Genomic DNA, 16,822 nt, shown 5'->3' on the forward strand with positions numbered 1-16,822 from the left:
GCTGGGCTCTGTGCAGACCTTCTCCCACGAGCTTTCAGGAATTCAATGTATGGGCTTCAAGCAGTGCACTTGTCCTCTGATGTGAGCACATGGCATGACCAAAGCTTTAAACTCAGAAGGACAAAAAGGTCAGAGTCAGTGAGAACAGAATGTCTGTCCTGTGTTAGCCAAAGATATCCAGGTTCAGTCTTGGCTCATTAGTGTAATTGTGAGACAAATTCAAATAGGTTATCCAATGCTTCCATGCATCTGCAGTGTTAAGTGGGTATTAAAAATATTATCCCACAACTTGAAATTGAGATGGGCAGGAACTAAAAATCCCAAAGAGCAATGCAAAGTGTTTTGCTGGTTCCCATCAGTTATTTAGTCTCAAGAGGGAGGGAGTGTGCATTTTTTTCTGTAGCAAGCTTTGTGCTGGAGTTCCCAGTTTTTGCTCAGCTGTAGAAATATTCTGGCTCAGCACCTTAGATATAAATTTATGGATATAAATACTACATTGAGAAGACAATTTTTGGACAAAATGAAAAATTTTGCCCTTTGTCTTTTAGAAGCATCTCATCCTTTTTGTAATATCTTTATTTGATAAGCAGATACAGCCTGTCCCACATAGGAACTTCACACAAAGCACACCCAGGCTTCCCTCTGGCCTTCTGTGCCAGCATCTCTGCTCTTGGAACTGATTCCTGTTCTTTTTCTCAGCCACTACAAAACATAGCTTGAGGAAGGTGGATCTGTTCTCGTTGATCTCATTCTACCATATCAGTCTCTTCTCTCTCCCTAATGATAACAAATGGGAACGTGGCATTTCCCTGCTGTGCTTCACCTGCTGTCTAACAACCAGAAACACTGGGGGCTGTAAATCAGGTCTACATTATTAATTTATGCTGAAACTGAGATGGAAATTAAATTAGTGTGCTAATTTAGAAGAAAATGTGAAACTTTTTGGTGTTTGTTCCCTGTATTTCTTTTTCTTCTTCTTTTTTTCAATGGTGATTCTGCTTGAATTATCCTGTATTTATTTATCCATACTGATCATTGCAGTGGTTTACCACCACATTTGCATTGATAAATTGCATAAGCCTATATTATAATTTTGGGGGTTTATATTGCTACACTCTGAACAACTTCTCCTGTTTTTCTTGGCTTAACTGCAGACCATCCCCACCCTCTTCACTTCTGCAACTCATCAAAATCTGCAAGGAATTCTTTTGGACAGACTATCATTTCCCACCCGTGCTGTTCTCACTGAGGTTGGATATGTTTCTAGTTTGATTTAGTGTGGGGAAAAACTTGGCTAACCCTTCAAAACCAGCTTTCAAGTCCTGTAATTCAATGAAGTTTTCATTTGCAGTGGTAATTACCTTTTTTCCCAGTGCTGTCCCTACCGAGTTCCCTCTGGTTGCAAGAGAATGAAGCAGGGTTTTCCGTTTTCTCAGCAAAATGGTCCTATTTTATTTATAAGTTTTGGGAAAAAGAGCCTAACCTTGTTTAGAAGATCTTCCAAAAAAAGAGAAAAAGCTGTTACTTTCTGCATTATGCTCTCCTGTAAGGGTTTGTGGGAACTGAGGGAGGGAGGAAGGCAGGCAGGCAGGCAGATATACAACCCCAGGAGTGTAAAACTGCTCTTCTGCAACTTGGATTTTCCACTTCTTTCTAGTCCTAATTTTTGATTCTTGCCTACTAGCACGTGAGCACTGAATTTCAATTCAGTTCCTTAATTAAAGTCTTTGGGTTTGTTTTGGTTTTTTTTTCCTTTGGAGTCAAATGACCGAAATACAAGATAATATTTTATGACATAGATAAAATCACTGCTGAAGACTTGCCATTTCAGAAGCCCCTGAGAGAGCCTGGTTTTACTGAGGCCTCAGGTAGACTTAAAACTGTCTAGATGTAAATGATGACCATGGAATCACAGAACCATAGAATGGTTTGGGTTGAAAGCGATCATCATCCAGTTCCATCCCCCTGCATGGGCAGGAACATCTCCCACCAGCCCAGGTTGCTCCAAGCCCCATCCAACCTGGCCTTGAACATTTCCAGAGTGTGGGCAGCCACAGCTTCCTTGGACAACCTGTGCCAGGGTCTCACCACCCTTGGTTTCCTTGCACAGACATAAAAATTGCAAGTTGCAGCAGTATGGAAGATATAAATGAAATAATTAAACATTTTAGAAGCTATACAGCACTGAGGCCCTGGCTTGCTTCCCTTAGGACCTGCCAAAAAGCTGCTGGGAGGAGGTAAGAAACTGTAGATTTAAAAAGAAATGTGATCTGGGGAAGATCTGAAACTTAGCATTGTCCTTGAGAGTTTCATGGCAATAGTGTTGGGTTTGACTTGGCCATACTGGAAATGTAATTACATCTGACCTATAACATCCCCTCCCCACCATATAAAAGAAGTAAAAGTCAAAGCCAAAAGGGAGTTTTTCCTTCCTGCACTACTTGAGGTGTTTTTCAAAGTACTGTGAAGAGGTTTGGAAGTGGTTAGACAAATTATTTGAGATCATGGCTTTCCAGAAGTTGAAAAATGGTTATTTCAAGAGTTTGGTTTATTTAGAAGTTGAGTAGTGTGTTCATTCTCCATATGTCTTGGTTTGCTGGTGATGACTGGCTTGATCCTCTAGAAAGTGAATAAATAAAATGAAATCAATGTATTTCAGTCCATTAGCTAAGAGGTATTTGACTTTTTCAAAGTGAAGGGCCAAGAGTGGGAGTATAAGTGAAAGGTTTGCAGAGCTGCTTACTAAAAGGTGATAGTAGAGAAGCTAGAGGGGTTCTGGTTGCTAAAAGATTATATTAGAGAAGTTCTTTGGTGAGTGAAGTGCAAAAGCAGAGAGAAATGAGGGCATCCTGGGATTTTCCAGGCCAGCAGACAACAACCCCTTGCTGCCAGTTGATTCAGAGGTGCACAGTCTGAAAAAGGAATTAACAGAAGACATCTAGTTCAGATGCATAAGGGGTCTACTCTGCTCTTTGATGGAAATGGAGGAGAAAGCACTGACAGCCTCCCCACACCTGATGAGGTGCTCTTGGTGGCAGTGTGACACCAAGCTGCTGTGCCTGGTGTTTGGTGGGTTAATGTAGTATTCAATCCTGCATGGACAAGCATAAAACACATGCTTAAGTTTCATCCCAAGCATATTTTGAGACATTTTCAGGTGAGACTGCCCCTAAAAAAAAAAAAAATAATTTATGGGGGGTATTGCCTTCTGCTGCAGAGCTCTGGTTCTTGGGCAGCAGGAGCAGATTTGCCAACTCCTCCTAATAATTGCATTAGTAAAGACAAAGGAGGTAAATTGGTATTTCCTGGAGAAGGATATTAGGAAGAAGTAGGAGAACAGATTAACTTCCCAGAGGAAGGGAGCAGGGTTATTTAAAGGATTCCATTAACAACAAAGGGAGATGTCTTAGAGAAGACACAAGGATACTAAAAAAACCCCAGTGCCTGTGAAAGGTGACAAAATCCAATTGCTGTAGCAGGGCTGCTGTGACCCCATCCTCTTTGTGCTCAGAGAGTGAAGGTGGCTCTGTGAAGTAGCAGACAAAGCATAAGAAGCTTGTAAGGACAATGAAGTTTGACAGGCAAGAATGAAAGGAAGACACATCTAATAATAGTGTGTGTTTAACTGTTTATCTCTCATTAAGGAAATAAGCAGCTCAGAAAATGGTCATGGTAAGTTTACAGCAATGAGCAGCGATGCAGTACCTTCTGCACAGTCAGCATTTCCAGCACACACCCAGGGAAAGGCTCTGAATGAATGGTTGATGTGGGCCAAAAACTACAGCAGAAATTTCCAAATATCTTTTTTTATTTATTTTTTTCCCTGGTGGGCTGCTTCTTTGGGGGGTGCTTTGGAAGGACAGCAATTCAATGCTCCGTCTGTTCCTGACACAGCTTGGGGGATTTTTTTTCCAACTGCTTGGCCCAGTGCTCCCAAAAATCCTTTTTCCTGGTTTTGCATGGTCTGCAAGTGCTGATCACAGCTTAGGGCCCCATTTTGTGGGGAGCTGGATTCATGCCAAGACTTGGATGCCTCAGCCTGGGCTCCCAGACCCCCGAAAGCTCAGCAGTGGAATTTTCAGTGCTTTTGAACTGCCTTTCCTGCCCAGTGTTGCATTTTTATGAGCAAATCACTCCACCCTCCTTCTCCCTCTGCTTTAAGGCACTGGTGAAGGTGGCCTGAACTTCAGCCTGACTTGGAGCTGCAAGTGCTGGCAGCAATCTGATGACTTTTTGTCTCTTCACTGCTGCTGGGATGTGGCCATGGGTACCACTTGTCATCATCCACCAACTGGAAGGGGGGAAGGTAAAGGGGTGAGGGGGGGAGAGAGACAGGAAAAACTGCTGAATTCAAAGCTTCATCTTCACTGATGAAGTTGAGGGAACATGGACCTGTTTGCCACACCAGTGGGAAGGCTCCACCAGCACAGCTCAGAGGTTCCTGGAGATCCCAGGAGTCTGCCTGGTCATTGATTTTGATTTTCCCATTGGAAGCAGTTTACAATATTGCTCACTGGGTAGGGCTAGGGTTAGGTTTGGTGACCTGCCTCTTCTCTGTCTTGGAGATGGAGATTTTGTGTGCTCTCATCAGAAAGCAGAGGGTACTGAGGGGCAGCCTGGAGCCTGTGCTCCATCAGGGCTGTGTGATAGAGGAGAGGAACCACAGAAGGAGCCCCTACTCCCACTCTCACTGCACAACCATCCTGCACCTGGAGAGCTGGCACTGCCCTTGCTAAACACTCTCTCAAGGCACTAAAGAGCAGATTTAGATGGGTATTTTTATATTTCTTGATGCAGTCTTTTCCCTGGATGATCTTTGCTGCCTGTATGATCTGATGATCTCTGCTTTTCTGCTTGTTCAAAGACCTGACCCAAGTCAGGAGTCTTCTCTCTCAGCATCTCCTGTCACAAAGATGTGTCCCTTGGAGATGTCATCTGTGGTCCTTGGAGATGCCTTGAAGGATCCAGGATCCCTCCAGCAGCATCCCTGTCCTGCTGCCTCTTCCTACCTGAGTGCCCACAGCAGGTCTACATGGTGCTCCCCAGCTCAGCAGTAACTAAAGCTCCCAGCATCCTGCCAGCAGAGCGTCACCCCAGCATAATCCAGGCCCTGACTCAAATTGACAAGGACAGGTTGGCCTCTGAAATAATCTCTTTAAATAGCAGTAGCCACCTCTCTCTAAGGCACTGCCCTCCCCCAAGCCAAGGGCTGGAGAGCTGCTTGCAGCACAGCTCCTTCTCTTTCCCACCCGGGCACTGCAAGGCTGGCACTGCTCACAGGCAATTGTCTCCCCTTGCCCACAGTCTCCCAGTTTGGGTTCCCAGCAGGACTTACAATGTATTTTGCAGCCCAGTTGCTCTACTTCAGGGTGTTAAAAAACAGAAGTCCCAGGAACCGCTCCAGGGAAGATGAAGACTACGATCCTTTCTGGCAAAGGTTGGAGAATATTGCTGTCTGACTTAGAGCTAGAGCACTCCTTCCTCCTCCTCAGGTGTCATGGTCAGCCCTGGGGGTCCACCCAGGGCCAGGACCACGGACATGACAACCCCTGGACCCCTCCTGCCTCCTTATGGTGTCGTAGTTGGAGTTTTGCTTCGCCTCGTTGTTTATTTAGTCACTGTGCTGTATAGGTAATGCTTTCTTTTTCCTTCCTTTGCTTTTCAAGAAAAAAAAAAAAAGTTTGTGATTTTCCCAATATCTCCCTGGGTTCTGTGGGTCTGAGTGGCACTTGAAGTCATCTATAAGAGACAGTGGAGATTTGAATACTTTAAACCCGTGGAGTTCAGCTTTTTTATTTCTTTCTGAGTACAATATTAGAAATAACCCTGGCCCAGTGAATCTGGGAATTTATTTTGGGGATAACCTGTCTCAGACTGTTATTACAAGTGTTCTGTGGTTGTCTTTCTTATGGTGCTTATTCTGGAATTCCTGTTTTCAGGCTTGGGTGCTGCAGAGGGAATCCAGGAGACATTTGGTGCCCTTGTGTAGCACCTGTTGGGGATTGAGCACCCATGTGGCACCCATAAGCCTCACTCTTAACTTTTTCCATAACTGTTTTTTCATCCACTTTTTTATTATCTGGACACCACTAGCAAAAGCATAACCTGGTATTGCCAGATGTTGTGTTAAGAAGGGGCAATTCACATTTCCCACCTGTAGTCACAGATGTCTCTAATATTTAAAACAGAAATTGCTTCAGAGGTCTTGATGCTGTTAAGAAGCCTTCTTGGATCACTAAAGTACAGGGCAGGATCCCAGTTCTGCACTGAAAAAATGCTGTCACCCATGATGTGACACATTCTGCATCAAACTGTGTGTCTTAAACTGGTCCTTTTGTCAGAGGATTCCTTCCCACTAGTTTAGCTTATGCTGTTTCTTCATTATTGCAAGTGAATTAAGGAGATGTGTTACTACCAGAGAAGCTCTAAATTCAGAATACATTTAATTTAAAGTAGAAAAAATGGTTTAGTTACTTGAATTAGCTTTAGTTACTTGAATTTTTAACTGCCAGACTGCAGTGTTTGATAGTGATCCTTTGACATTCCCAGCTGTGGGTGTCCTGCAAGAACTGGTTAGAGGGATGGGGCTGTTTAAGGGACACTTGGAAGGTGCTGAAGCAGAGGTAACCATGAGGGGTGACCTTCTGAGTTCTTGCTTTCAGATTGCTTTTTCTCATGTTATCTCTTTAGCAGCTGACACCCCGCTGCCACTGCCAGCAGTGAGGAATGGCATTTCAGTGCTGTGTACAGAGAGGACTGGCAGGAGATGATGACCACAGATGTAGTGCTAGAAAGTAAGGAGATATTTTATCAGAAGTGATCCTGCAGCTGGGTTGCTCCCTGCAGGAACCTGAGCTGGCATTGCACTTGTTGCTGGGGGAACATCAGCAGTTTTGGAGGTGATGTGCAGAGCTCAGGGTGCCTCCTCAGTCTCAAAACTTGATCATTATGTACCCATCTGTGCTGGGCTCTCACATCCCCTAACTTTTGTGGCATACTAAGCCCTGATCTCTTAGTCTCTAAGACACCCTGATAAGTAGTCCTGCTACGAACTTCCTGCTGAGTCTTAGGCAAGCAGCTCGATCTGTCTGTGCCCCAGTTTCCAGCAATACAGCTGGGCTAATGTTTACTAAATTTGTCTTCCTGTTTAGGGGAAGATGGTGCTGATTCCTGTGGGATTTAGGAACTCTTTGCCTCGGGGTTGGCTATGTCAGAGCCACATTTTAAATTTCCATCCCGCAGTTGCCACTGTTTGTAATGGGACAGTCTCAAAAAGAGAGTTCCTAAGCAGTAGTGTTGTACAAAATAATGATGGTTTGAGAAAGTGATATTTGAGCAATATTCTCTTTGATCTGTTTTAAATGTATTGTCAAAGAGAGATCTGGTGGGTTCCTTCCCCATGCCTGGGGGAGTTTCCTGTAGTCTTCCAAGGGTCTCCCAAGCCCTGGAATTGCTGCCAGTGAAGATGACATCTGTTGTGATGCTTCCTGACATTTGTATCTCAGAAAATGTCAATTTTTCTATCATTTCCTGCTCACACAACCTCCTGAGGCTCTGTAAAGAATTGCTGCTGTTGGGGGAGTAAAGGGGGGAAAAAAAAGTAGAAGAGGGATTTAACAAAAGCAAGGGAGCTCAGGGGGATTTATGCTTCCAAAAGCAGTTGGGCTGAAGCAGGAATGTTTAAGAGTTATTGGGAAAGGGGACTACAACAAATAGGAAAGGGGTTGGAGGGTGTGGAAGGCTCAGGCATTCAGAAGGGGCTGGGGACACGGAATAAGAAGGATTAATGGAGCTGGAAAGGTTCTGGGTAAAGGAAAGGTTTGGATGAGGGAAGGGGCCCTCTCTGTCATATCTTTGGATTACCTCTTTCTCATTCCTTTGGGAGGAGATGCCAGCCCTAGCTACATCTCCATCATAAACTGAGCTTCCCTCCATCTCATCCCTCCCAGGGCACAACCCATCTCTTCTCAACACTTTGAAATATGAGTTAGAAGTGACTTTAAAGGGGTCACTTTTTGTTGTAAGAAATGTTCTCAACTTGCTAGGGTTAAAAACGCAGAAGAAATCAGAGAAAGCAGATGAGCAACACCTAAAATTTTACCTTACCAATGTCTATTCCTCAGGGTGCTCCAGGAAGGTGTTCAGGGAGCCTGAAAATGATGGCAGCATATAAATGCTTAAGAACCCCTTAACCCCAAAGCATTAAAAAATGAAAGAAAGGAAAAAAATCCACGTGTAGAGTTTATGTACACATAAACATATATATCTATACATAGATACAGATATACCTGTGTAACGAGGGGTTAATTAAAGGCTTGCTCCAATTCAGTGGAATGATTTGAAGTGTTATTCAAGCTCAATGCTACTCAGGTTGCACTGTGCCTCTGAGCAGTTGGGATTGGAGTTTTTAGGATGTTAAAATGCAGTAGAGCACTTGCACACTCCTCTTGGTTCTTCTTCTGGTGAGTCTGTATCATGGTGAATGCAGATGACAAAGCCTGCTGGGGAAATGGCAAAGAAATGCTGAGATTTTCAGTCTTACTCTAAGATGGTTTGGTTTGCTTTTAGAAAGGCTGTCTCTGGAGCAGCACACTTTGAATTTTTCCACCTGATACACCCCTAACATTTATACTGGGAGAAATGGTGACTGATCCTTCCCAGCTGGCTATTTTCTAAACATCTGTGACTGTAGATTTTTTTTTTTTTGCTCCTTCAGTTTTAGAAGCTGAAGAGCTCCAGTGTATCAGTTTAATCTGTTTATTCTGTTGCCACATGGATGCTGAGGAAGCCAATCTACATCTGCTTCAGCTGACAGGGATGTGCAGGGATGTGCCCATCATGGCCCCTCAGTTCAGAAAGGATATCGAGGTCCTGGAGCAGGTCCAAAGGAGGGCAACCAGGCTGGTGAAGGGACTCGAGCACAGACCCTATGAGGAGAGGCTGAGGGAGCTGGGGGTGTTCAGCCTGGAGAAGAGGAGGCTCAGGGGAGACCTCATCACTCTCTACAACTCCCTGAAAGGAGATTGTAACCGGGTGGACGTTGGTCTCTTTTGCCAGATGACTTTCAACAAGACAAGAGGGCAGGGTCTCAAGTTGTGCCAGGGGAGGTTTAGGTTGGATATTAGAAAGAATTTCTTTACAGAGAGGATGATCAGGCATTGGAATGGGCTGCCCAGGGAAGTAGTGGATTCTCCGTGTCTGGAGCTATTTAAAAAGAGACTGGATGTGGCACTCAGTGCCATGGTCTAGCAACCGCAACGGTGGTTCAAGGGTTGGACTCGATGATCTCTGAGGTCCCTTCCAACCCAGCCAATTCTATGATTCTATGATTCTCTGATTGCAGGACACCTACATGGCCATTTCTTTCTCACTGTAACAAAGGCAAAAATAGTGGTCTCCAGGCATAGAATGTGTCACTACTGTATTTTACCTTCCCAAAATTATTTTTTCTTCATTTTATTAATTTATTTCCATAGCAATATTACCATTTTTTCCAAACTTCTTGCCCCTGATGCTGCTTAACTATATGGAAATGACCAGTCTATTCAAAAAAAACAGCAAATTAGCAACAGAAAAAATTAATCTTTCCAACCTGTTGCTTTTTATCATTCTGAGAGTACATTCCAGCACACACACTCTCTTTGCATTGACTTTAAGACTCCAATATATGTGAAGCAATCTGCTTAAACAAATGCTACTTTTCCCCAGTTCTTTAATTATTCATGGAATGTCTGCATACAGATCTTCTCTTTCTTTTTTTTTTTTTTTTTGCAGTTGTGCTGAGCAGCTGTTCTTGACAAAGTAGGTTTATAAGCTGTATTTTCATGTTTGCTTTCACTAATCACTTTAAAGGTAAAATGTCACCATTTATAACCACCTAACACAGCTTGCCAGCTGGGTATTTATTTTATGGCTGGAAATAAACAGACTTTTTTCAGGAATGCTTTCACAGACAAACTCCAAAAAAGGGAAAATGTTTTATAGTGCTGGGGTTTGCATTTATACTGGCTCAGTTTTATATCTGCTGGGCACAACCCCTGGAAAGGGTCCATGCTCTGTTACTCTGCATGAGAAGTCAGATGCTGTCTCCTTGTGAGCCCCTGCATGCTCTGCTGCCTGCTTTGACCCTACCTGCAAAAAAAAATTCACCCTGAGGTCATCCATGCCAAGAATTTGATGTGTTTGACAAGAGAAATGTCAGTAGTTAGTAGTTGCCTCTTTGGGATGGGTGTTTGAACCTAACCCCACTGTTTACTGCAGGAGTCTGAGAGCTCTCAGCAGCACCCTCAGAGGGATTCAGTATGGAACTATATAAATCACTAATGGAAACTGAAAATATCTATGGAGAAGGAGAATTAAAGTCCCTAAGAAGTTAATATGCACAACACATAAAAGAGCAGGATGATATTTCTTGGGTTGCTGATCATTCAAGTGCAAATGGGTGAAAGTTTTCATATTACATGTTGAGATAGCAATGGTTCAGATGTGCTTTAAACCAAGGTTGAAAATCCTACACATATTTTGCATCTGTTTCACTTCTGTTCTTTTTTTTTTTCCAGTGGTCATGACGTGTTATCTCCATCAGAACCCTGAACAAATAATCACTGCTCATGAGAGAAGTGCTTTAGGTCAAGGACTGAGAATCTGGTTTACTTCTCTCTTTTGTTCTGGGGATTAAAAACAAAACAAAACAAAAAATGGGGAAATCAAAGAGTAGAACCAAAAACCAGTATCCAATTTTGGGGTTTTTTTTATTTGCAGATAAGAAAATATATAATGACCCTAGTGTGCTGCCCTTTAGTTTGTACTTTCTAGCAAAACCCTGGGTCATCAGTGGACTTGCTGTGGTAGTTTTTGGCTGAAAATTAATGGATTTTTGTAGCTGCTTGCAATAGATGCAAAGAAAAAGTGTGAGTTTCTCTCACGTCTTAAATACCAGTCAGTTAAAACCAGAATTTGACCCAGAACAATCCCAAGTTTTTTATCTACTTATGTATTATCTTATATATACCCTTTTAATCCAGTGCTAGTTTCAGAAATACCATTCTAAGCATTATAGAGAATACATACAATGATAAGCTGCATATGTTGTTCCCTAGCTGTATATATTATTCTCTTTTTGTAGTAGTTATGGTGGTTACAGGCTACTGTGATGTGAAAAATGTGGTGGGTTGTTTTGAAAGGGGTATGTTGGGGACTGGGGAGAGGACAAGAGTAGGGAATGAACTCCTAACAGAGATGTGGCCTCTTAGATGGTCCCAGTTGCTGTTTGTTGTCAGAACCATGGGACAGGTTCATTGATCTGACTCTCATCTTTGCATTTAATTAATATGCATGAGAATTAACACTGGAAGCTTAACATCATGAAGTGTTCACAAGTGTCAACACAACTGTGTTACAAACATATAAATACTTTATTTATGTATCTCAGAAAATTAGTGTTGAACTCACTCATTTTGGAGAGAGAAGACCTTGCTACAAAAATGGTCCTTTTTTTTTCTTTTTGTCTCCTGTGAGGTTATACAGGATGGCTGATGCTGCTGGCACATCTCTTGAAGTCACAAAACCTTTTCTGCTGCCCACACTTTGATTTGAGTCCTCAGTGGAACCACTGGAGATGTAGTAGGAAGCAGAGCTATTGGCAGAGATGATGGGGCCACAAAGAGAATGGATGACAGTGCCAAGAGCAGCTCTTTCTGAATATTTTAAAAGTTTTTTTTTTAAGTGATCACAGTGGTGTAATCGCTGCTGTAATCAGCCAGCCTTGCTGATGAGTAACTGCATAACTTAAATCTCCAAAGTAGTTTGGGAAAATGGTAACTATTTTGTGTTGGAGATGCTGCTGAAATCTCTGATGTAACCCAACAGGAGTATTTAGTAGGAAACAGATTAATATTGAGTCCTTCCCATAGAGGGGTCCTTCCCATACCATCTGTGTGATCATAGCCACAGACTGGGGGTGGTATCAGCTCAAATTACTGGGCTCCTGCTTAATGCTTCTTTCCCCTCACATTAACTCTCCAAATTCCAGGAATTCCAAGAAGTTTTACTCTTTATTTGTTAGTAGGGCAGCAAAATCCTGCACTGTAGTATAGTGTAGAGCTCCTGAACATCATGGACCATAAAGTAAGAGAGCCTCAGGTAGGAATACCAGCAAATTTTTGTTGCCAGGTGTTGTCTCTCCAAGGTTGCTGTGGGAAGGAGGTTTGTGTGGCATCACATGGTTGTCTTAGCTTGAGATGTTTTTACCTCTGAAGTGCTAACTGGGAGATCAGGAGATCTTTAGTTCTGCAGTTGGATATGATTGTTATCCCTTAGGAAAGTGGGTTTTTTTCCTGTCACCAGGCAGCTGATGACACAGCTGTCAAGAGGATGCTCTGCAAAAGTGCAGAAGCAGAGCAGAAGACCTCTGTGTACAACACCATTTGTTACTGCTATGAATAGAATGAGGGAATGGGCTGAAGCAGCTATTTGCCTTTTTTTTTGGAAAATGTGGACTTGCTTCTAGCAAATATAATTCCAACTATCCCAAAATTTGTAGGACCACTGAACTGGGGGCATTGCTAAATACTGAAGGGGAGATCTGCCTGCCTTGGCAGCATGGATTTTGTCTGCCTTATTTTGTCTGCCTTTTATCCCAGATTCTCCACATGCCAGGTTATCTGTGGCTTTTCTAAAACCTGGCTGGTTATGGCAGCTTTCAATCCCACCTCCAAGACAGGCAGTAACTCAGTCTGCCTTGTAGAAGCTTGCAAAAAGTGCCTGAGATGTGCATGGTTTTCAGATGCTGAGTGTCAAGCCTTTAATCCTCCCAGCTTTTCTAACAAGTTTCCTCTATTTGTTTTTAGGGATGACAATAAAATAAAGAAACAAGATGCCCCAGCACTTTGTGGCCTTCACTGCTGTGAGGGTGGGCCCTTAAGAAATGGCCTTATTGGGCAGAAACCACCTTCTATCAGCCCTGAGAGACTGAAAGATTTTGGTGAGGAGGATTACCTGAACGGGGATGTGAAGACCTGGGAAATGAAGATACTTAGCCCTAACGAGGAGCTGCTTAGGGATGCCCTTTCCTGCATCCCTCAGTCAAGCAGCAGGACCAGCCTGTCAAGCTGTAACAAGCTGATTCGATTTGAAGATATCAGTGCAGCAGCCTTCAAAATCCAGTCTGGTGTTCAGAAAACCCCCTGCATGGTAAGGAGGCTTTATTGCCTTCAATCAATGTTCTTTTTCCTTTTTTTTTTTGGTAAAAGTTGGTCAGAAATGAAGGAAGAGAGTGTGTGTGTGTGTGTGTGTGTGTGTGTGTGTGTGAGCTGCAGCAGGTAGATCTGTGTAAGATCACTCATGTTGTTATTAATTATTGTTAACTGGCAATAATAATTTTCTTCTTGTGTGTTTACACTAACCAGAATCCTCAAAGATTTTAATGACTTCTAAACAAGGGATAAACCCTCTTTAGGCATGGATTTAATGCCCCATGGTGGAATGCTCCCTGTGAAAAACTCTGGCTCTGAGGAACCTGAGCTGGAGATGGACTAAGAGTGTTGAGCAGAATGGTCTTGTGGAAGGGTCTGGTTTGGAACCAGCTCTCATATTTTGAGATGTCTGCAGGTACAGATTTTCCTTCCTTGCCTGACCAGCCTGGCAAAGGCTGGATTTGTTCTGTAACAAGTGGTTGTGCCAAGTGTGTCCTCAACAAAATGACAGTCCTCCTGATGGTGCCTGCTGACCCAGAGACATCACTGATACTTTTTGTGGTGTGTTTTGCTTTTTTTCTTTTTTTTTTTTTTTTTAGATAAAGACATCCCTGTCTTGTGTGTCACACAAGAAGTGTGTCTTGGGACATGGGGCCACTAGAGGCTGTAAGATGGCACAAATACTTTGCAGGGTTGGAGTGCAGGGAGTGAAACTGGATGTGTTTTGCATTCATATATTGCCTGTTCAGAATGATTTGGGAGCAATCCATCCCTGCCAGCTGCACCTGGATTTCCTTTCAGAGTGGAAAATTTGGCTTGGTTGGGAAGGCAGCAGGGAGTGTGAGCAAACACTTGTGGTTGGGGGGCCAGGGCACACAGGGAGCCTGCCAAACCCTGCACAGTGCATGGGTTTTTTACCAAAAAATGAGAAATTATTTGTATCTGTGTTGCAGGTAGTGAGCACTGCACTTCCCTGTGTTTGATAGCTCTGGTCATGTTTGTTAGATGGGTTTAATCTTGTTGTTGTGCAAAGGTGCAAAAGTCTAAGGTCAAGGAGAGTGAGAGTGTGGAGAGTGAGAGTGTAGTGGCTGAATTTGAAAAGCAGAACTATCATAGAATCATAGAATCATAGAATTGGTTGGGTTGGAAGGGTCCTCAGAGATCATCAAGTCCAACCCTTGATCCACTCCCACTGCAGTTCCCAGCCCATGGCACTGAGTGCCACATCCAGTCTCTTTTTAAATATCTCCAGGGATGGAGAATCCACTACTTCCCTGGGCAGCCCATTCCAATGTCTGAGCTAGAACTATCTAGCTCTGTACCCTTTGACAGCCTGGAGCATCCCTTCCCTGCAGCTCCTGCCCAGTACTTGTAGGACACTGCTCCTGTACATCTGCCAGAGACTGTGGCAGCCTTGGCCATGTGGCTCATTGAAGGAACTTATTGAACTCTTCAGCTCAGATGAAGCAGAACAACAGCTGAAAACTGTTTTGAGGTCCACCTTGGCCCCATCCCCTGAGCCACCTACTTTGGCTTCCCCTCTGAAAATCCACCAGCCAACACATCCTACTGCAGGACAAAGTGATGCTGCACCCCTGGCTCAGTCCCTCTTGTGTTCCTGCTGTGTTACACAAACCTCTCCATAAACTCATCACATTCCTGCTCACAAGTAGCTAAGCTCTCCTTGGCCAGCTCACACCACTTCTTCTCAGGCAGCTTTACTCCTCCCCTTTCAATACTTCTTTCCTCTTGGGTGTCCCTGGCAGACTTATGCAACATGATTGTACCCCCTTTCTGCATTTACTGTGCCAAACTAAACAGGGTAACTTTCTGTAGTCTCTTTTTGTGAACTGTGGCTTTGGGATGATCAGAATAGTGGAAAACTTACACCCCCCACTTGTTCCAGTGTGAAAAGACCCCATGACTGCTGCTATTTATAGTAATATTCCCACACAAGTCGTGAGTATATTTTTCATGCACTGGTTCAAAAGAAAAAAACAACATTGAAAGCACAGACTGGTGTCAAGAAAATCACAACCTTTATTTTAACTCTTCCCTGGGCCTCTTTCAGGTAGATTTGTTTGGATTTTAAAGGCAAGTGTGACTATAAGACATTCAGCAGAAACACTTAATGGGGTGATTCATGATCTGCAGCTAAGGTGGAGTTTCCTCCATCCTTATTGCAGGAGTTTGTCTGGAGCTGAGATATGAACAGTGAATAATTGTAGCAGTTATCATGGAGGCAGCAATTATAATCAAAGAATTATATATATTTTATATATATAATCAAAGAATTAACTTTAAACTGAGCACATTTGGTTACTGGTGTAGGAACTTTAAGGGTTGTTTTGCATTGTGGATGCCAAATGGAAGCTGTGGAAGCTGTGCAAATGGAATGCTCTGTCATAACTAAGGCTCAGTATCTGTAGTCCTTAGATAAGATCATGGTGACAAAAGGGAAAATACACAGCCTGGTTCAAAGAGTCTTACAAGGTCATGCATCAGGTTGGTACAGCTGAAAATAGCCCTGACACCTCCTTTGTTAGATGTCATGGCTATATTTAGGCTGCGTGAAGAAAACCTTGGTTAAAGAAACTAGAAAAGGATAACCTAAAGGGTTAAAATATTAAATGTCAGGATGAAAGAAAAATAGTAATACCCTGAGGTACAACACTTCTGTAGCAGTGACTTAATGAAACATATCTTGAAACTTCATGAAGTCACAGGATTTGTCTCCTTTAAGCCTTCTTCTCATAGCTCACTCCACAGTCTAAGATTCTCTACAAACCCCAAAATGATAAAACTAGTACTGCATGTGAAGGACAAGTAAAGTAATAGTCCTTATCTAGGTGTTCTTGCTCTGTTTTGTGTAGGCATTCTCCATAGATGAGGCTGTTTAGGAAAAAGAGCTCTTATCCTATTAGTCTCCTAAGCACTTTCCATTTTTTTTACAGCAGTGGTAGCTGCTATTGCAGGATTTTTAGAAGCAAAATAGAGAATTTGGCCCCATCTATGGGTGAGGAATTTAATATATGCTTAGAAATCCACTAAAAAGCCTTGAGACATTAACCTGAAGCATTTAAGTTAATTGGGTACCTTGGCAAGCATCTGCTGCAGGTATATTTGGCTTATATAAATTCACTTTGAAATGCTGAAAAATAGGTCAATATGTAAACAACACACCACATGCATGATACTGCCAGGTGTATTTGATATAAATATTTATTAAATATATTGCCATGCTGTCTTTTTACAATTTATCATTGTGACTTATCACAAATGAGGGCTTGATCCCCTAAATCCCCAGGTCCTCATTTGCTTTGGCAGCCAGTGGAAGAAACAAAGCCAATTACAAAATAGAGCTGCTATAAACCTAGGGAAGCCACAGGCTTACTTCAGCTCTGTTTCATAAGTTATTTTGTTTAAAATGCATGATTAACTAATCAGATAATAGGTAATTAATACCATGATGCATGCTGTGAGTGTCTTACTATAAAAAATTATAAAGGTTTGCCAGGTATAAAAGAAAATTTAAAACCATGCACTCGGGCCCCCCATCACTCTGCTTGGTAATTCTCCTCAACTCAGGGATTCTTTCTGTTCCAAACACTGCATTTTCCAACACTCTG

The 16,822-nt window shown here is 42.8% G+C and overlaps 1 protein-coding gene across 4 annotated transcripts in view; it reads left to right on the top strand.

The window, feature by feature from the left end:
- Positions 1-5,207: 5,207 nt before the first annotated feature.
- LOC103539022 (putative threonine dehydratase) overlaps positions 5,208-16,822 on the top strand; it is a 29,755-nt gene continuing 18,140 nt past the window's right edge. The window contains exons 1-3 of one of the 4 annotated variants that reach the window (XM_030453229.1): positions 5,208-5,437; positions 9,775-9,801; positions 12,849-13,191. In XM_030453229.1, the coding sequence (XP_030309089.1) occupies positions 5,337-5,437; positions 9,775-9,801; positions 12,849-13,191 (471 nt within the window). In that variant the 5' untranslated portion in view covers positions 5,208-5,336. Of the gene's footprint in view, positions 5,632-9,774; positions 9,802-12,848; positions 13,192-16,822 lie in introns of all 4 variants that reach the window. The other 3 variants (XM_030453227.1, XM_008505478.2, XM_030453228.1) reach the window with 3 other exon arrangements.

The sequence above is a fragment of the Calypte anna genome, chromosome 6 (genome assembly GCF_003957555.1).
Source record: "Calypte anna isolate BGI_N300 chromosome 6, bCalAnn1_v1.p, whole genome shotgun sequence".
NCBI classification, from domain to species: domain Eukaryota; kingdom Metazoa; phylum Chordata; class Aves; order Apodiformes; family Trochilidae; genus Calypte; species Calypte anna.